Below are 20,034 nucleotides of genomic sequence, written 5' to 3' on the forward strand. Positions count from 1 at the left end.
TTCCCAGTTCATCCCAGTCCATCCCAGTTTGTCCCAGTTCATCCCAACGCCACCATATTGTCTTCCCAGTTCATCCCATTCCATCCCAGTGCCTCCCAGTGGCTTCCCAGTGCTCCCCAGTTCATCCCAGTGCCTCCTTTGTGGCTTCCCAGTTCATCCCAGTTCATCCCAGTTTATCCCAGTTCATCCCAGTGCCTCCTTTATGTCTTCCAAGCCCATCCCAGTTCATCCCAGTTCATCCCAGTGCCTGCTTTGTGTCTTCCCAGTTCATCCCAGTTCATCCCAGTCCGTCCCAGTTCATCCCAGTGCCTGTTTAGACTCTTCCCAGTTCATCCTATTCCATCCCAGTTTGTCCCAGTTCATCGCAGCGCCACCATATTGCCTTCCCAGTTCACCCCATTCCATCCCAGTGCCTCCCAGTGGCTTCCCAGTGCCCCCCAGTTCATCCCAGTTCATCCCAGTTCATCCCAGTGCCTCCTTTGTGTCTTCCCAGTGCCTTCCCAGTTCATCCCATTTCATCCCAGTTCATCCCAGTGCCTCCTTTGTGCCATCCCAGTTCATCCCAGTGGCTTCCCAGTGCCCCCCAGTTCATCCCAGTGCCTCCTTTGTGTCTTCCCAGTTCATCCCAGTCCATCTCATTTCATCCCAGTTCATCCCAGTGCCTCCTTTGTGTCTTCCCAGTTCATCCCAGTCCATCCCAGTTCATCCCAGTTCAACCCAGTGCTTCTTTTGTGTCTTCCCAGTTCATCCCAGTGCCTCCTTTGTGTCTTCCCAGTGCCCCCCAGTTCATCCCAGTTCATCCCAGTGCCTCCTTTGTGTCTTCCCAGCCCATCCCAGTCCATCCCAGTTCATCCCAGTTCAACCCAGTGCTTCCTTTGTGTCTTCCCAGTTCATCCCAGTTCATCCCAGTTCATCCCAGTTACTGTGTCCCCCCCGCAGGCGCCAGCATCAGACATGGAATATGAACGCAGGTAAGGGGGGGGGGGGACCCCAAAAAGGAGAGACCCCATGGGGGGGGGATGGATCCCAAAGTGGGGGGTGGGGACCCTAAATATGGGGGGGGACCCTAAAAATTGAGACCTTATGGGGGGAGGACCCCAAAATAGGGGTGGGAGTCCCTAAATATGGGGTGGGGGACCCCAAAAGTGGAGGGGGTTGGGATGAAATGGGGGGGGGTCCCAAAAATGGGGATGGGGGGGACCCTAAAAGTGGGGGGGGTTGGGATAAAATGGGGTGGGGGGCCCTAAAAGTGGGGGGGGACCCCAAAATGGGGGGGGGACCCTAAAAGTCGGGGGGAGTGGGGATAAAATGGGGGGGATGGGGGTCCCTAAAATGGGGGTGGGGGGACCCTAAAAGTGGGGGGGATTGGGATAAAATGTGGGGTGGGGGTCCCTAAAATGGGGTTGGGGGACCCTAAAAGTGGGGGGGGTTGGGATAAAATATGGGGGATGGGGGTCCCTAAAATGGGGGTGGGGGACCCTAAAAGTGGGGGGGGTCTCTAAGATGGAGATGGGGATAAAATGGGGGGGGTTGGGGTAAAATGGGGGGGTGGGGGTCCCAAAAATGGTGGGGGGGGACCCTGAAAGTGGGGGGGATTGGGATAAAAGGGTGGGGGGCCCTAAAATGGGGGTGGGGGACCCTAAAAGTGGGGGGGGTTGGGATAAAATGGGGTGGGGGGCCCTAAAAGTGAGGGGGGAGTGGGGATAAAATGGGGGGGATGGGGGTCCCTAAAATGGGGGTGGGGGGACCCTAAAAGTGGGGGGGATTGGGATAAAATGGGGTGGGGGTCCCTAAAATGGGGTTGGGGGCTTTTTGGGGTCCCTTTTTTAACCCCCCCCCCCTTTTTCCCATATAGGGGCGGTCGGGGTGACCGGACGGGGCGTTATGGGGCCGCCCCCCCCCCCGAAAGCCCCCCTGGAGTTGGGGGATCTCGCAGCCAACGGGATCACGACTATCGCGATATGGATTATCGTGGCTACGGGGGACCCCCGGATGGAGCCCAAACTTCAGGGACCCCCCCCCAGGTTTTGCCCCCCAATTTATCCCCAATTTTTCCCCCAATTTTTCCCCAATTTTTCCCCCATTTTTCCCCATTTTTCCCAATTTTTTCCTTTTTCCCCCATTTCTCCCCAATTTCTCCCCATTTCTCCCCATTTTCCCCCATTTCTCCCCATTATTTCCTTCATTCTCCCCCCATTCTTCCCCAATTTCCAATTTTTCCCCAATTTTTCCCCCATTTTCCCCCAAATTTTCCCTGTTTTCCCCAATTTCTCGTTTTCCCCATTTTTCCCCTTTTTTCTCCATTTTCCCCCACTTTCCCAATTTTTAGCCATTTTTTTCCCAAATTGCTCTCAATTTTCTCCAGATTTCCCCCAATCTCTCTCACTTCTTCCCAATTTTCTCCATATTTTTTTCCCAATTTTCCCCATTTTTTCCTAATTTTCCCCATTTTTCTCAATTTTCCTCCATTTTTCCCCACTTTGCCCCAGTTTTCCCCCAATTCTCCCCATTTGTTCCCCAATTTCCCATTTTCCCCTTATTTCTCCCCATTTTTCTCCCATTTCTCCCCTTTATTTCCTCCATTCTCCCCCCATTCTTCCCCAGTTTCCCATTTCTCCCCATTTTTTCCTCATTTCTCCCCAATTTCTCCCACTTTTCCCCCATTTTTCCCCCATTTTCTCCATTTCTCCCCATTATTCCCCAACTTTCCCCCATTTTTCCCCATCATTTCCCCCCATTCTCCCCCCATTCTTCCCCAACTTCCCATTTCTCCCCAATTTCCCCCATTTTTCACCCATTTCTCCCCAATTTTCCCCATTTTCCCCAATTTTTCCCCCATTTTTCCCCCAATATCCCCAATTTTCCCCAATTTCTCCCCATTATTCCCCCATTCTCCCCCCATTCTTCCCCAATTTCCCCCAATTTCCTCCAATTTTTCCCCCATTTCTCCGCATTGCTCCCCAATTTTCCCCATTTCTCCCCAATTTTCCCCCATTTTTCCCCCAATTTTCCCCATTTCTCCACATTCTTCCCCCCATTCTCCCCCCATTCTTCCCCAATTTCCCATTTGTCCCCTAATTTCCATCATTTTTCCCCTAATTTTCCCCATTTCTCCACATTCTTCCCCCCATTCTCCCCCCATTCTCCCCCAATTTCCCATTTCTCCCCCAATTTCCCCCATTTTCCCCATTTTTCCCCCATTTCTCCCCATTTTTCCCCCCATTCTCCCCCATTTTCCCCCGATTTCCCATTTGTCCCCTAATTTCCCTCATTTTTCCCCATTTTTCCCCCATTTTTCCCCATTTCTCCCCCCATTCTCCCCCCATTCTCCCCCAATTTCCCATTTCTCCCCTATTTTCCCCCATTTCTCCCCATTTTTCCCCCATTTTTCCCCATTTCTCCCCATTCTCCCCCCATTCGCCCCCAATTATCCCATTTCTTCCCCAATTTCCCCCATTTTCCCCCATTTCTCCCCATTTCTCCACATTCTTCCCCCCATTCTCCCCCCATTCTTCCCCAATTTCCCATTTGTCCTCTAATTTCCCTCATTTTTCACCCAGTTTTCCCCACTTCTCCCCATTTCTCCCCATTTCTCCCCCCATTCTCCCCCCATTCTCCCCCAATTTCCCATTTCTCCCCATTTTTCCCCCATTTCTCCCCACTTTTCCCCCATTTCTCCCTATTATTCTCCCCATTCTCCCCCCATTCGCCCCCAATTATCCCATTTCTCCCCCAACTTGTCCCATTTTTCCCCATTCTCCCCCCATTCTCCCCCAATTTCCCACATCTCCCCCATTTTCCCCCATTTCTCCCCATTAACCCCCCATTAACCGCCCATTCTCCCCCCATTCCTCCCCCCCCACCCACATCCCCCAACCCCCCCCCTTTTCCCCCTCCCCATATCTCACCTTTCTCCCCTTTTTCCAGCCTCCCTACGAGTCTCCAGACCCCCCCCGGAAGCGGGACCCCCCCTCAGCCCCCCCGTTACCCTTTGGGGCCGATGGGGATTATAGGGACCAGGACTACAGACCCGAAGCAGCCGAGGAGGAGCCCCGTGCCAGCACCATCGTGATGCTGCGGATGCTGCCCCAGGCGGCCACCGAGAACGACGTGAGCAATTTGGGGGGGGGGTCCTCAACCCATTTTTGGGGGGGGGGTCTTCATTTTGGGGTCTTACGCCCTGATTTTGGGGAGGGGATTAAATGTGGTGCGCTGGCCCTTTAAATTTTTTCAGTGGGATGAGTGGGAAGCCACGCCCCCTTTTCAGAAGCCACGCCCTCTTCATGGAAGCCACGCCCCCTGTCGGGGTTCAAGTCCCATATTGGGGTCCTACACCCAAATTTTGGGGAGGGGATCAAATGTGATGCGCTGGCCCTTTAAATTTTTTCAGTGGGACGAATGGGTAGGGAGGCCACGCCCCCTTTTGAGAAGCCACGCCCTCTTCATGGAAGCCACGCCCCCTCTCGGGGTTCAAGTCCCATATTGGGGTCCTACACCCAAATTTTGGGGAGGGGATCAAATATGGTGTGCTGGCCCTTTAAATTTTCTTCATTGGGATGAGTGGGAAGCCACGCCCCCTTTTGAGAAGCCACGCCCTCTTCATGGAAGCCACGCCCCCTGTCGGGGTTCAAGTCCCATATTGGGGTCCTACACCCAAATTTTGGGGAGGGGATCAAATGTGGTGCGCTGGCCCTTTAAATTTTCCTCAATGGGATGAATGGGAAGGGAAGCCACGCCCCCTTTTGAGAAGCCCTGCCCTTTTCCTTATAGCTCCGCCCACTTCCAAAGCACCAATTCTCTGCTCCGTTCCCCATGGCCACGCCCCCTTTCCTTAGCCACACCCCCTACTAAATAGCCACGCCCCCTCCTAAATAGCCCCGCCCCCTTTCTCACTGCCACGCCCCTTATTGGCCCGCCCCTTTCAGAATAGCCCCGCCCCCTTCTTACAGCTCCACCCCTTCAACCTGCAGCCACGCCCCCTTTTCCCATAGCCACGCCCCATCTCCCTTCAAACCACACCCCATTTTGAAGCCACGCCCCCTCTCCCACCAAACCCCGCCCCCATCCATGTAGCCACGCCCCCCGTCATCAAACCCCGCCCCCTCCATAGCCACACCCCCATCCAGCAAACCCCTCCCCTTCCTGTAGCCACGCCCCTCTCTCAGCAAATCCCGCCCCCTTCTGAAGCCACGCCCCCTCCCTGTAGCCACACCCCCATCATCAAACCCCGCCCCCTCCGTAGCCACGCCCCTCTCCCTGCAAACCCCGCCCCTTCCTGTAGCCACGCCCTCATCTCCCTTCAAACCACGCCCTCTTCCTGTAACCCTGCCTTCTGCTTCAAACCCGCCCCTTTTAGCCCCGCCCACACATGTAGCCCCGCCCACTTTGCTTCTAGCTCCGCCCCTTCCTTTCCTGTAGCCCCACCCCCTGCCCCCATTCCCTCCCCATCCCCCCCCATCGCCCCCATTCACCCATCGGTGCCCCCCTCCCCCCAGTCTCTCCCATTCACCCCTGGGTGCAACCGCCCTCCCCTCCCCCACCCTTGGGGACCCCCACCCATTTGTGGGGACCCCGCTGACCCTCCCCCCCCCCCCAAATTTTCTCCCCCCCCCCCCCAGATCCGGGCTCTGCTTCAGGCTCAGGGGGTGCAGCCCAGGGAGGTGCGGCTGATGCGCAACAAATCTTCGGGTGAGTTTTTGGGTGGGGGGCACCCATGGGTGGGGGGTCAGGTGGGGGGGGGTCACCCCGACCCTCAGGAGGTGGGGAGGGAAGGGGTAAAGGAGGTAGAAGGCTCTGCTGTAAAGGAGCACCCGGGGGTGCTGGTTTGGGGGCACCCAAGGGTGCTGGGTCTATAGAAGAGGAGCACCCAGGGGTGCTGAGCTCAATCCCAGGGGGCACCCAGGGGTGCTGATACTATAGGGAAGGGGTCCCGGGGGTGCCCATCCCACCTTTAGGGGCACCCAGGGGTGCTGAGCCAATCCCAGGAGCACCCAGGGGTGCTGATCTCATCCCAGGGGGCACCCAGGGGTGCCCATCCCACTCTTAGGAGCACCCAGGGGTGCTGATCTTATTCCCAGGGAGCACCCAGGGGTGCTGATCCCAATCCTAGGAGCACCCAGGGGTGCTGGTCCCATTCCCAGGGGCACCCAAGGGTGCTGATCCCACAACTAGGAGCACCCAGGGGTGCTGATCTTATAGGAAAGGAGCACCCAGGGGTGCTGATCCGATTCCAGGGAGCACCCAAGGGTGCTGACCCTATAGAAAAGTGGAACCAGGGGTGCCCATGCCACTCCTAGGGGCACCCAGGGGTGCTGATCCTGTAGGAAAGGAGCACCCAGGGGTGCTGATCCCATATCCAGGAGCACTCAGGGGTGCTGACCCTATAGGAAAGGAGCACCCAGGGGTGCTGATCCTAATCCTAGGAGCACCCAGGGGTGCTGATCCCATTCCCAGGGGGCACCCAGGGGTGCCCATCCCTCTTCGAGTAGCACCCAGGGGTGCTAATCCCATTCTTAGGGGCACCCAGGGGTGCTGGTCCCACACCTAGGAGCACCCAGGGGTGCTGATCCTATAAATCAGGGGGCACCCAGGGGTGCCCATCCCATTCCCAGGAGCACCCAGGGGTGCTGATCCTGTTCTTTGGGGGCACCCAGGGGTGCCCGTCCCTCGTTTTGGGGCACCCAGGGGTGCTCATTCCTTCTCCAGGAGCACCCAGGGGTGCTGACCCTATAGGAAAGGAGCACCCAGGGGTGCTGATCCCATATCCAGGAGCACCCAGGGGTGCTGACCCTATAGGAAAGGAGCACCCAGGGGTGCTGATCCCATATCCAGGAGCACCCAGGGGTGCTGAGCCTATAGGAAAGAAGCACCCAGGGGTGCTGACCCTATAGAATCAGGGCACCCAGGGGTGCTGATCCCATATCCAGGAGCACCCAGCTGATCCCATATCCAGGAGCACCCAGGGGTGCTAATCCCATATCCAGGGGCACCCAGGGGTGCTAAGCCTATAGGAAAGGAGCACCCAGGGGTGCTGACCCTATAGAATTAGGGCACCCAGGGGTGCTGATCCCATATCCAGGAGCACCCAGGGGTGCTGACCCTATAGAATTAGAGCACCCAGGGGTGCTGAGCCTATAGGAAATGAGCACCCAGGGGTGCTGATCCCATATCCAGGAGCACCCAGGGGTGCTGATCCCATATCCAGGAGCACCCAGCTGATCCCATATCCAGGAGCACCCAGGGGCGCTAATCCCATATCCAGGGGCACCCAGGGGTGCTGAGCCTATAGGAAAGGAGCACCCAGGGGTGCTGACCCCATAGAATTAGGGCACCCAGGGGTGCTGATCCCATATCCAGGAGCACCCAAGGATGCTGACCCTATAGAATTAATGCACCCAGGGGTGCTGACCCTATAGAGAAGTGGCACCCATGGGTGCTGACCCCATAGAACGAAGCCTGCTGTCTCACCTCATGGATGTCCGTTCCTGTTCCTATATGGGGTCAGGGCCCTATAGGATTGGGGTCTTACGGGGTCAGGGTCCTATAGGGCCGGGGTCTTACGGGGTCGGGGTCCTATAGGGTCTCTCCCGGGTTTCTATAGGTCCCTGTGTGGGGTCAGGGTGCTATAGGGTCGGCTCTTGTAGGGTTGGATCTTGTAGGATCAAGTCCTATAGCGTCGGGTCTTATAGGGTCAGGTCCTGGAAGGTTGAGGTTCTGTGAGTTGGGTCCTGTAGGGTTGGGATCCTATAGGGTTGGGGTCCTATAGGGTCGAGGTCTGGGAGGTTGAGGTCCTGTAGGGTCGCCCATGGGTTTCTCTGTGGGGTCGGGTCCTGTAAGATTAGATCCTATAAGATCAGATCCTATAAGATCAGATCCTGTAAGATTAGGTGCTATAGGGTCAGGTCCTAGAAGGTGAAGGTCCTATAGGGCCGCCTATGGGTTCCCGTGGGTCCCTTTATGGGGTCAGGTCCTGTAAGATCAGATCCTATAAGATCAGTTTCTACAGCGTCGGGTCCTGGAAGGTTGAGATCCTATAGGGCCACCAAGGTTCCTATGGGTCCCTTTATGGGGTCAGGTCCTGTAAGATCAGGTCCTAGAAGGTGAAGACCCTGTTAGAGTTTCCTATAGGTTCCCATGGGTCCTTTTATGGGGTCAGGTCCTGTAAGATCAGATCTTATAAGATCAGCTTCTATAGCGTCGGGTCCTGGAAGGTCAAAGTCCTATAGGGCTGCCCATAGGTTTCTATGGGACCCTTTATGGGGTCAGGTCCTATAGGGTCAGGTCCTAGAAGGTGAAGATCCTGTTAGAGTTTCCTATAGGTTCCTATGGGTCCTTTTATGGGGTCAGGTCCTGTAAGATCAGATCTTATAAGATCAGCTTCTATAGCGCCAGGTCCTGGAAGGTCAAAGTCCTATAGGGCTGCCCATAGGTTTCTATGGGACCCTTTATGGGGTCAGGTCCTATAGGGTCAGGTCCTAGAAGGTGAAGATCCTGTTAGAGTTTCCTATAGGTTCCCATGGGTCCTTTTATGGGGTCAGGTCCTGTAAGATCAGATCCTATAAAGTCAGCTCCTATAGTGTTGGGTCCTGGAAGGTCAAAGTCCTGTTGGGCCGCCAATGGATTCCTATGGGTCCCTCTATGGTGTTGGGTCCTGTAAGCTGCGTTCCCATTGGGTGCTGACCCTTATAGGTCCTGTAAGCTGCGTTCCCATTGGTTGCTGACCCATACAGGTCCCGTAAGCTACATTCCCATTGGTTGCTGACCCATACAGGTCCTGTAAGCTGAGTTCCCATTGGGTGCTGACCCTTGCAGGACCTGTAAGCTGCATTCCCATTGGGCGCTGACCCTTGCAGGTCCTGTAAGCTGCGTTCCCATTGGTTGCTGGCCCATACAGGTCCTGTAAGCTGAGTTCCCATTGGGTGCTGACCCTTGCAGGACCCGTAAGCTGCATTCCCATTGGTTGCTGGCCCATACAGGTCCTGTAAGCTGAGTTCCCATTGGTCGCTGATCCTTTCAGGTCCTGTAAGCTGCGTTCCCATTGGGCGCTGACCTTACAGGTCGTGTAAGCTGCCTTCCCATTGGTTGCTGACCACAGGTCCTTGCAGGTCAGAGCCGTGGATTCGCCTTCGTTGAGTTCCACCACGTCCAGGAGGCCTCGCGTTGGATGGACGCCAACCAGGTGCCGCCCCAAACTGGGGATACTGGTTTGTACTGGGGTGGGTGGGGGAGGGGCGGCCGAGCTGGGAGGGGCGGCTGCTGGGCTTTACTGGTTTGTACTGGTCTGTACTGGGAGCTACTGGTTGGTAGTGGTGGTTACTGGTCTGTACTGGGGGTTACTGGTTTGTACTGGGAGCAACTGGGAGCTACTGGTTTGTACTGGTCTGTACTGGGAGCTGCTGGTCTGTACTGGGAGCAAGTGGTGGTTTCTGGTCTGTACTGGGAGCTACTGGTGTGTACTGGTTTGTACTGGGACCTACTGGTCTGTACTGGTTTGTACTGGTTTGTATTGGGAGCTACTGGTCTGTACTGGTGGTTACTGGTCTGTACTGGAGGCTACTGGTTTGCTCAGGTCTGTACTGGTTTGTATTGGTCTGTACTGGTTTATACTGATTTATACTGGTCTGTACTGGTATGTAGTGGTTTTTACTGGTTTGCACTGGGAGGGGGGGGTGGCCGCGCTGGAAGGGCAGCAGCTGGTCTGTACTGGTTTGTACTGGTTTATACTGGTCTGTACTGGGAGCTGCTGGTCTCTACTGGTCTGTACTGGTTTGTACTGAGAGCTACTGGTTCGTACTGGTTCGTACTGGTCTTTTGTGGCGTGTACTGGTTTGTACTGGGAGCTACTGGTTTGTACTGGTGCTTACTGGTCTGTACAGATTTCTTCTGGTTTGTACTGGTTTGTACTGGTTTATACTGGTCCGTGCTGGCCCGTATTGGTTCTTACTGGTCAGTACTGGTTTGTACTGGTCTGTACTGGTTTTAACTGGTCTGTACTGGTTCTAACTGGTTCTTATTGATCCGTACTGGCGCTAATTGGTCTATACTGGTTTTAACTGGTCTGTACTGGTTCTAATTGGTCCATACCGGTTCTTACTGGTCTGTACTGGTCCTAACTGGTCCGTGGTGGTTGTAACTGGTTCTGATTGGTTCTTACTGGTCCATACTGGTCCATGCCAGTCCTTACTGGTTCATACTGGTTCTAATTGGTCTGTACTGGTTTGTACTGGTTCTAACTGGTTTGTACTGCTCTATACTGCTTCTCACTGGTCCATTCTGTTTTGTACTGGTCTATACTGGTCCGTACTGGTTCGTACTTTTCCATACCGGGTCTAACTGGTCCTTACTGGTTCTAACTGGTCAGTACTCGTTCTTACTGGTCCATGTTGTTCCATGCTGATTCTTACTGGTCCATACTGGTTCTAGCTGGTCCGTATCGGTTCTTACTGGTCTGTACTGGTTTTAACTGGTCTGTACTGGTCCATAATGGTTCTAATTGGTCCATACCAGTCCGTACTGGTCCATACTGGTTCTTACTAGTCCATACTAGTCCATGCTTGTTCCAGCTAGATCTAACTGGCCCATACTGGTTTATACTGGTTCTTACTGGTCTGTATTGGTTCTAACTGGTCTGTACTGGATGATATTGGTTCTTATTGGTCCATACTGGTCCATACTGGTTTTAACTGGTGTGTGTTAAGTCTTACTAAACTGTACAGTTCCAACTGGTTCTTATTGGTGCATACTGGTCTTAACTGGTTCTTACTGGTCCATACTGGTGCGTACTGGTTTTTACTGGTCGCAATTGGTTGTTATTGGTGCATGCTTGTTTATACTGGTTCTAATTGGTTCCAACTGGTCCATACTGGTTCTTACTGGTCCACACTGGCCTATACTGGTACGTACTGGTTCTTACTGGTCCATAGTGCTGCATACTGGTTTTAACTGGTCTGTTTTGATTCTCACTGATCTGTACTGGTTCTAACTGGTTCTTACTGATGCCTACTGGCCCATGCTGGTCCGTACTGGTTTTTACTGGTCTGTACTGGTTCATAGTGGTCTGTAATGGTTCTAACCGGTCCGTACTGGTTCTTACTGGTCCATACTGGTTCTTACTGGTCTGTACTGGTTCATAGTGGTCTGTAATGGTTCTAACCGGTCCATACTGGTTCTTACTGGTCTGTACTGGTTCATAGTGGTCTGTACTGGTTCTAACCGGTCCGTACTGGTTCTTACTGGTCCATACTGGTTCTGACTGGTGCATAGCGGTCTGTATTGGTCCATATGGGTCTACACGCATTGTAACTGGTTCTAACTGGTCCATAGCGGTTCAAACTGGTTGTTACTGGTTTGAACTGGTCTGCAACTGGTTCAATGCGGTCCGTACTGGTCCGTACTGGTCCTTACTGGTGCGTACTGGTCCCCCAGCAGGGCCTGGTGCTGTTGGGGCAGCGCGTCTCCCTGCACTACAGCGACCCCAAACCCAAAATCAACGAGGACTGGCTCTGCGCCAAGGTGGGGTTATGGGGTCGGGGGGGGTTATGGGGTCATGGGGGGGTTATGGGGTCATGGGGGTTATGGGGTCGGGGGGGTTATGGGGTCATAGTGGGGTTATGGGGTTTGATTTGGGTTATGGGGTCATGGGGGTTACAGGGTCGGGGGGGGTTATGGGGTCTGATTTGGGTTATGGGGTTATGGCGGTTATGGGGTCGGGAGGGGGGATATGGGGTCTGGGGAGGTTATGGGGTCGGGGGGGTTATGGGGTAGGGGGGGTTATAGGGTCTGATTTGGGTCATGGGGTCATGGGGGGGGTTATGGGGTCTGGGGGGGATATGGGGTCGGGGGGGGTTATGGGGTCATGGGGGGGTTATGGGGTCATGGGGGTTATGGGGTCGGGGGGGTTATGGGGTCATAGTGGGGTTATGGGGTTTGATTTGGGTTATGGGGTCATGGGGGTTACAGGGTCGGGGGGGGTTATGGGGTCTGATTTGGGTTATGGGGTTATGGCGGTTATGGGGTCGGGAGGGGGGATATGGGGTCAGGGGGAGGTTATGGGGTAACGGGGGGATATGGGGTCGGGGGGGGATATGGGGTCATGGAGGGTTATGGGGTAGGGGGGGTTTATGGGGTCACGGGGGGTTATGGGGTAGGGGGGGTTATAGGGTCTGATTTGTGTCATGGGGTCATGGGGGGGTTACGTGGTAGGGGGGTTATGGGGTCAGGGGGAGTTATGGGGTCATGGGGGAGGTTATGGGGTCTGATTTGGGTTATGGGGTCATGGGGGTTATGGGGTAGGGGGTGTTATGGGGTCATGGGGGGATATGGGGTCATGGGGGGGGTTATGGGGTCTGATTTGTGTTATGGGGTCATTGGGGGGGTTATGGGGTAGGGGGAGTTATGGGGTTGGAGGGGGTTATGGGGTCTGAGGGGGGTTATGGGGTCACGGTAGGATATGGGGTCATGGGGGGCTTATGGGGTCAGGGGGGGCTTATGGGGTCAGGGGGGGCTTATGGGGTCAGGGGTTATGGGGTCCATAGGGAGGGAATATGGGATCTATGGGGGGGGTTATGGGGTCGGGGAAGTTACGGGGTCTATTGAGGGTGGTTATGGGGTCAGGGGGGGTTATGGGGTCTGATTTGGGTTACGGGGTCGTGGGGGGGGGGGAATTATGGGATGGAGGAGGCTGTGGGGTTGTGGGGGGGAAGATGATGGATTTTACGGGGTTTTTTTTGGGGTGAAACGCGAGGATTTGGGGTTTTGTCGCAGTGTGGGGTGCAGAATTTTAAACGGCGCGAGAAATGCTTCAAATGCGGAGTTCCCAAATCCGGTGAGTGACCCCAAAATCCCCTTTTTTCACCCCAAAATTCCACCTCGTCTCAAAACCTCCCTAAAATCCCAAAAAGACCCCAAAAGGAGCTGATTTGACCCCAAAATGAGCCCCACAACCCCTTCTTAACTCATACATAAAGATTTATGGGGTTCATTTTGGGGTAAAAACGTGGGATTTTGGGGTTTTGGACTCAGCCCCGAATTTGGGGGCTTTTAACCCAATTTTGGGGGATTTTGGGGTCAGAATTTGGGGTTTTTTGGGGGGGTGAAATCATTTTGGGGTTTGGTCGCTGCGTTTTGGGGTGAAATCAGCGGATTTTGGGGTTGAAATGTTGAATTTTTGGGGTGAAATATCGAAGTTTTGGGGTCAAACCTTCGCATTTTGGGGTTAAAGCACCGAATTTTGGGGGTAAAATCTCAAATTTTGGGGGTAAATTCACAAATTTGGGGGCTAAAATCACAAATTTTGGGGGTAAATTCTCAAATTTTGGGGGTAAATTCACAAATTTTGAGGTTGGCCCGTTGAATTTTTGGGTTAAACGAAGGAATTTTGGGGTTAAAATGCCAGATTTTGGGTTTTTTTCCATCAAATTTTTGGGGGTAAAGTGTCGGATTTTGGGATGAAATCGACGAATTTTGGGATTAAAGCGCGGAATTTTGGGGTTAAACTTTCAGGTTTTGGGGTGAAATTGACAAATTTTGGGGTTGTAGCGACAGATTTTGGGCTTCAACTGCTGAATTTTGGGGTGAAACGTTGGAATTTTGGGGTCAAAGCGTCACTTTTTGGGGTCCCCACGTCCACATTTTGGGGTTCATCTCCTCCATTTTGGGGTAAAACCACCAAATTTTGGGTTGAAAGCATCAAATTTTGGGGTCAAAACTACGAATTTGGGTTTTTTTTCCATCACGTTTTGCGTCAAAAATGCCAAATTTTGGGGTTCACCTGCTGAATTTGTTGAATTTTGGGATGAAATGAGAGAATTTGGGGTTTCCCACACCAAAATTTGGGGTTCAACCTTTGAATTTTGGGACGAAATCACCAAATTTTGGGTGGGAATCATCGAATTTTGGGGTTCCCACATCTGAATTTGGGGTTTTTCTGTGGAATTTTGTGATGAAACTTCCAAATTTTGGGGATAAACCCCTCAGTTTTGGGCAAATCCCTCGATTTTGGGGTAAAATCCTCCAATTTTGGGGCAAATCCACCTGTTTGGTGCTAAAAGCCTCAATTTTGGCTCAAAAATCTTCAATTATGGGTCAAATTTCTCCAATTTGGGGGTAAATCCATCAAAAATCCATCAGTTTGGAGGAAAATCCAGAATTTTGGGTCAAAACTTCCACTTTTGAGGGTTAAACCCCAATTTTTGAGGGTAAAATCCTCAGTTTTGGGTCAAAAATCCCCAATTTTGGGACAAAAATCCCCAATTTTGGGTCAGAAATCCCCAATTTTGGGGCACAGCCCCCCAATTTCAGGTCAAAACTCTCCAATTTGGGGGTAAATGCATCAATTTTGGGTCAAAAATCCCCAATTTGGGGTCAAAAATCCCCAATTTTGGATCAAAACCCTCCAGTTTTGGGGTAAATCCATCAATCTGTGGCCAAAATCCTGAATTTGGGGGTCAAACCTTCCAACTTTGGGTCAAAATCCTCCAATTTTGGGACAAATGCATCAATTTTGGGTCAAAAATCCCCAATTTGGGGTCAAAATTCCCCAATTTTGGATCAAAATTTTCCAGTTTTGGGGTAAATCCATCAATCTGTGGCCAAAATCCTGAATTTGGGGGTCAAACCTTCCAACTTTGGGTCAAAATCCTCCAATTTTGGGGCAAATTCATCAATTTGTGGGTCAGAAATCCTCAATTTTAGGGGTAAACCCCCCCAATTTGGAGCTTCAATCCCTCCCCTATGGGTTGGGACCCCCCCCCATTTTGTGTTTTATGTATCCTCCCCTCCCCCCCCCCCCCATTTTGGGGGTCTTTCCCCTCATTGTCTTTTCTTTTTTTTTTGGGGGGGGGGGGTACAGAAGCAGAACAAAGGGGCCCTGGGGGTCCAAGGCCAGAATTGGTGCCTGGGGGGGGGGGGCTGCTGCCCCTTCCTCAACCCTACGGCCCCACTTTGGGGGGGACCCCAGGGGGGTCTTCGGGGGGCACCGAACCCGGAGCTGACAACGCCAATGACAGTGAGTGGGGGGAAAGGTGGGGGGGGGGTCGTGCATGGGGTTTTGGGGGGTCTTAAAGGGGTTTTGGGGGGTCCTATGGGTGGAATTGAGGGTCTTGGAGGGGTTTTGGGGGGATATTGGGGGGGATTTGGGGGTCTTAAAGGGGTTTGGGGGGTCCTGGGGGTGGAACTGGGGGTCTTGGAGGGGTTTTGGGGGGATATTGGGGGGGATTTGGGGTCCTGGAGGGGTTTTGGGGGGATATTGGGGGGGATTTGGGGGTCTTAAAGGGGTTTTGTGGGTCCTGGGGGTGGAATTGGGGGTCTTGGAGGGGTTTTGGGGGGATATTGGGGGGGATTTGGGGTCCTGGAGGGGTTTTGGGGGGATATTGGGGGGGATTTGGGGGTCTTAAAGGGGTTTTGGGGGGTCCTGGGATGGAATTCGGGGTCCTGGAGGGGTTTTGGGGGGATGCTGAGGGTGATTTGGGGGTCCTGGGGATATTGGGGGGGATTTGGGGGTCTTAAAGGGGTTTTGGGGGTCCTGGGGGTGGAATTGAGGGTCCTAAAGTGGTTTGGGGGGGGGAATGGGGGTATTTTGGGGGGATACTGGGGGGGATTTGGGGGTCCTGGAGGGGAAATTGGGGGTCCTGGAGGGGTTTTGGGGGGGATATTGGGGGGGATTTGGGGGTCCTGGGTGGGGATTTGGGGGTCCTGGAGGGGTTTTGGGGGGATATTGGGGGGGATTTGGGGTCCTGGAGGGGTTTTGGGGGATACTGGGGGGGATTTGGGTGTCTTAAAGGGGTTTTGGAGGGTCCTGGGATGGAACTGGGGGTCCTGGAGGGGTTTTGGGGGCATGCTGAGGGTGATTTGGGGGTCCTGCAGGGGTTTTGGGGGTCCTGGAGGGGTTTTGGGGGAATATTGGGGGGGATTTGGGGGTCCTGGGTGGGGATTTGGGGGTCTTGGAGGGGTTTTGGGGGGATATTGGGGGGGATTTGGGGTCCTGGAGGGGTTTTGGGGGGATATTGGGGGGGATTTGGGGGTCTTAAAGGGGTTTTGTGGGTCCTGGGGGTGGAATTGGGGGTCTTGGAGGGGTTTTGGGGGGATATTGGGGGGGATTTGGGGTCCTGGAGGGGTTTTGGGGGGATATTGGGGGGGATTTGGGGGTCTTAAAGGGGTTTTGTGGGTCCTGGGGGTGGAATTGGGGGTCTTGGAGGGGTTTTGGGGGGATATTGGGGGGGATTTGGGGTCCTGGAGGGGTTTTGGGGGGATATTGGGGGGGATTTGGGGGTCTTAAAGGGGTTTTGGGGGGTCCTGGGATGGAATTCGGGGTCCTGGAGGGGTTTTGGGGGGATGCTGAGGGTGATTTGGGGGTCCTGGGGATATTGGGGGGGATTTGGGGGTCTTAAAGGGGTTTTGGGGGTCCTGGGGGTGGAATTGAGGGTCCTAAAGTGGTTTGGGGGGGGGAATGGGGGTATTTTGGGGGGATACTGGGGGGGATTTGGGGGTCCTGGAGGGGAAATTGGGGGTCCTGGAGGGGTTTTGGGGGGGATATTGGGGGGGATTTGGGGGTCCTGGGTGGGGATTTGGGGGTCCTGGAGGGGTTTTGGGGGGATATTGGGGGGGATTTGGGGTCCTGGAGGGGTTTTGGGGGGAACTGGGGGGGATTTGGGTGTCTTAAAGGGGTTTTGGAGGGTCCTGGGATGGAATTGGGGGTCCTGGAGGGGTTTTGGGGGGATGCTGAGGGTGATTTGGGGGTCCTGCAGGGGTTTTGGGGGTCCTGGAGGGGTTTTGGGGGAATATTGGGGGGGATTTGGGGGTCCTGGGTGGGGATTTGGGGGTCTTGGAGGGGTTTTGGGGGGATATTGGGGGGGATTTGGGGTCCTGGAGGGGTTTTGGGGGGATATTGGGGGGGATTTGGGGGTCTTAAAGGGGTTTTGTGGGTCCTGGGGGTGGAATTGGGGGTCTTGGAGGGGTTTTGGGGGGATATTGGGGGGGATTTGGGGTCCTGGAGGGGTTTTGGGGGGATATTGGGGGGGATTTGGGGGTCTTAAAGGGGTTTTGGGGGTCCTGGAGGGGTTTGGGGAGGGGTTTGGGGAGGGATTTGGGGGTCCTGGAGGGGTTTTGGGGGGATATTGGAGGGGATTTGGGGGTCCTGGGTGGGGATTTGGGGGTCCTGGAGGGGTTTTGGGGGGATTTTGGGGGGGATTTGGGGTCTTAAAGGGGTTTTGTGGGTCCTGGGGGTGGAATTGGGGGTCCTAAAGTGGTTTGGGGGGGGATTGGGGAGGTTTTGGGGGGATACTGGGGGGGATTTGGGGGTCCTGGAGTTGGAATTGGGGGTCCTGGAGGGGAAATTGGGGTTCCTGGAGGGGTTTTGGGGGGATTTTGGGGGGGATTTAGGGGTCCTGGAAGGGGAAATTGGGGGTCCTGAAGGGGTTTTGGGAGGGAACTGGGGGGGATTTGGGGATCTTAAAGGGGTTTAGTGGGTCCTGGGGGTGGAATTGGGGGTCCTGAAGGGGTTTTGGGGGGATGCTGGGGGGCTTTGGGGGTCCTGGTGTTCTGGTTGCATTTGGGGTCAATTTATGGGTCCTGGTTCTACTTTGGGGTCACCCTAAGGGTTTGGGGTACATTTTGGGGTCACTCTATGGGTCCTGGATGCACTTTGGGGTCACCCTATGGGTCTTGGTTGCATTTGGGGTCACTCTGTGGGTCCTGGCTCTACTTTGGGGTCACTCTATGGGTCCTGGATGCTTTTTGGGGTCAATCTATGGGTCCTGGCTCTACTTTGGGGTCAGCCTATGGGTTTTGGGTACATTTTGGGGTCAATCTATGGGTCCTGGCTCTACTTTGGGGTCAATCTGTGGGTCCTGGCTCTACTTTGGGGTTACTCTATGGGTCCTGGTTGCCTTTTGGGATCAATCTATGGGTCCTGGGTGCTTTTTGGGGTCACCCTATGGGTCCTGGCTCTACTTTGGGGTCACCCTATGGGTCCTGGTTGCATTTGGGGTCACTCTGTGGGTCCTGGCTCTACTTTGGGGTCAATCTATGGGTCCTGGCTTTACTTTGGGGTCACCCTATGGGTCCTGGTTGCCTTTTGGGGTCGCCCTATGGGTCCAGCCCCACACATTTCCCCCCCCACAGCCATCATCCTCCGCAACCTCCACCCTCAGAGCAGCCTGGAATCCATCCTGGCAGCCCTGGCTCCGTTCGCCGCTCTGTCGGCCGCCAACGTCCGCGTCATCAAGGACAGACAGACGCAGCTCAACCGCGGCTTCGCCTTTGTGCAGCTGGCCACCATCGTGGTGAGGGGGGGTCGGGGGCGAGGACCCCAATGGGACCCCCGGAGGGACCCCCAGATTGCCCCCAAACGGCCCCATTGATCCCCATTGATTCCTATGGAGTCCCATTGACCCCCATTGGTTTCCATTGGTTTCCATTGAGTCCCATTGATTCCTATGGAGTCCCCATTGATCCCCATTGGTTCCCATTGATTCCTATGGAGTCCCATTGATCCCCATTGGTTCCCATTGAGTCCTATTGAGTCCCCATTGATCCCCATTGGTTTCCATTGGTTTCCATTGAGTCCATTGATTCCTATGGAGTCCTATTGGTTCCCATTGAGTCCCATTGACCCCCATTGGTTTCCATTGATTCCTATGGAGTCCCCATTCATCCCCATTGCTTTCCATTGGTTCCCATTGAGTCCCCATTCATTCCTATGGAGTCCCATTGGCTTCTATTGAGTCCCCATTGACCCCCATTGGTTTCCATTGGTTTCCATTGAGTCCCATTGATCTCCATTGGTTTCCATGGGTTTCCATTGAGTCGCCATTGATTCCTATGGAGTCCCATTGACCCCCATTGGTTTCCATTGGTTTCCATTGAGTCCCATTGATTCCTATGGAGTCCCATTGACCCCCATTGGTTCCCATTGATTCCTATTGAGTCCCCATTGACCCCCATTGGTTTCCATTGATTCCTAGGGAGTCCCATTGACCCCCATTGGTTCCCATTGATTCCTATGGAGTCCCATTCATCCCCATTGACCCCCATTGATTCCTATTGAGTCCCCATTGATCCCCATTGGTTTCCATTGGTTTCCATTGAGTCCCATTGATTCCTATGGAGTCCCATTGACCCCCATTGGTTCCCATTGATTCCTATGGAGTCCCCATTCATCCCCATTGGTTCCCATTGGTTTCCATTGGTTTCCATTGAGTCCATTGATTCCTATGGAGTCCCATTGGTTCCCATTGAGTCCCATTGACCCCCATTGGTTCCCATTGGTTCCTATGGAGTCCCCATTCATCCCCATTGGTTTCCATTGGTTTCCATTGAGTCCTATTGATTCCTATGGAGTCCCATTGACCCCCATTGGTTCCCATTGATTCCTATGGAGTCCCCATTGATCGCCATTGGTTCCCATTGGTTTCCATTGGTTCCTATGGAGTCCCCATTGATCCCCATTGATCCCCATTGACCCCCATTGGTTTCCATTGGTTCCCATTGAGTCGCCATTGATTCCTATGGAGTCCCATTGGTTTCCATTGAGTCCCTGTTCATCCCCATTGGTTCCCATTGGTTTCCATTGGTTTCCATTGAGTCCATTGATTCCTATGGAGTCCCATTGGTTTCCATTGAGTCCCACTGACCCCCATTGGTTTCCATTGGTTTCCATTGGTCCCCATTCATTCCTGTGGAGTCCCATTGGTTTCTAGTGAGTCCCCATTGATCCCCATTGACCCCATTGGTTTCCATTGATCCCCATTGACCCCCATTGGTTTCCATTGGTTCCCATTGAGTCCCCATTGATTCCTATGGAGTCCCATTGGTTTACATTGAGTCCCCATTCATCGCCATTGACCTCCATGGGTTTTCATTGTTTTCCATTGGTTTCTATGGAGTCCCATTGGTTTCTATGGAGTCCCATTGGTTTCTATTGAGTCCCCATTGATTCCTGTGGAGTCCCATTGGTTCCCATTGAGTCCCATTGACCCCCATTGGTTCCCATTGATTCCTATGGAGTCCCCCTTCATCCCCATTGGTTCCCATTGGTTT

General features: G+C 53.9%; 1 protein-coding gene across 4 annotated transcripts in view; it reads left to right on the plus strand.

The window, feature by feature from the left end:
* The window catches only part of RBM10 (RNA binding motif protein 10), a 58,633-nt gene that overhangs the window by 939 nt on the left and 37,660 nt on the right, over nucleotides 1-20,034 (plus strand). Inside the window, exons 2-11 of one of the 4 annotated variants that reach the window (XM_090126329.1) lie at nucleotides 828-839; nucleotides 892-971; nucleotides 1,856-2,024; nucleotides 3,928-4,110; nucleotides 5,619-5,688; nucleotides 9,105-9,178; nucleotides 11,425-11,511; nucleotides 12,763-12,823; nucleotides 14,849-15,004; nucleotides 18,118-18,278. In XM_090126329.1, coding sequence (XP_089982455.1) covers nucleotides 955-971; nucleotides 1,856-2,024; nucleotides 3,928-4,110; nucleotides 5,619-5,688; nucleotides 9,105-9,178; nucleotides 11,425-11,511; nucleotides 12,763-12,823; nucleotides 14,849-15,004; nucleotides 18,118-18,278 — 978 coding nt within the window. In that variant the 5' untranslated portion in view covers nucleotides 828-839; nucleotides 892-954. Of the gene's footprint in view, nucleotides 1-679; nucleotides 694-827; nucleotides 840-889; nucleotides 972-1,855; nucleotides 2,025-3,927; nucleotides 4,111-5,618; nucleotides 5,689-9,104; nucleotides 9,179-11,424; nucleotides 11,512-12,762; nucleotides 12,824-14,848; nucleotides 15,005-18,117; nucleotides 18,279-20,034 lie in introns of those variants that run through there. The other 3 variants (XM_090126330.1, XM_090126328.1, XM_090126331.1) reach the window with 3 other exon arrangements.

Source organism: Phasianus colchicus, chromosome 29 (genome assembly GCF_987193195.1).
Source record: "Phasianus colchicus chromosome 29, bPhaCol1.hap1.1, whole genome shotgun sequence".
Taxonomy (NCBI): Eukaryota; Metazoa; Chordata; class Aves; order Galliformes; family Phasianidae; genus Phasianus; species Phasianus colchicus.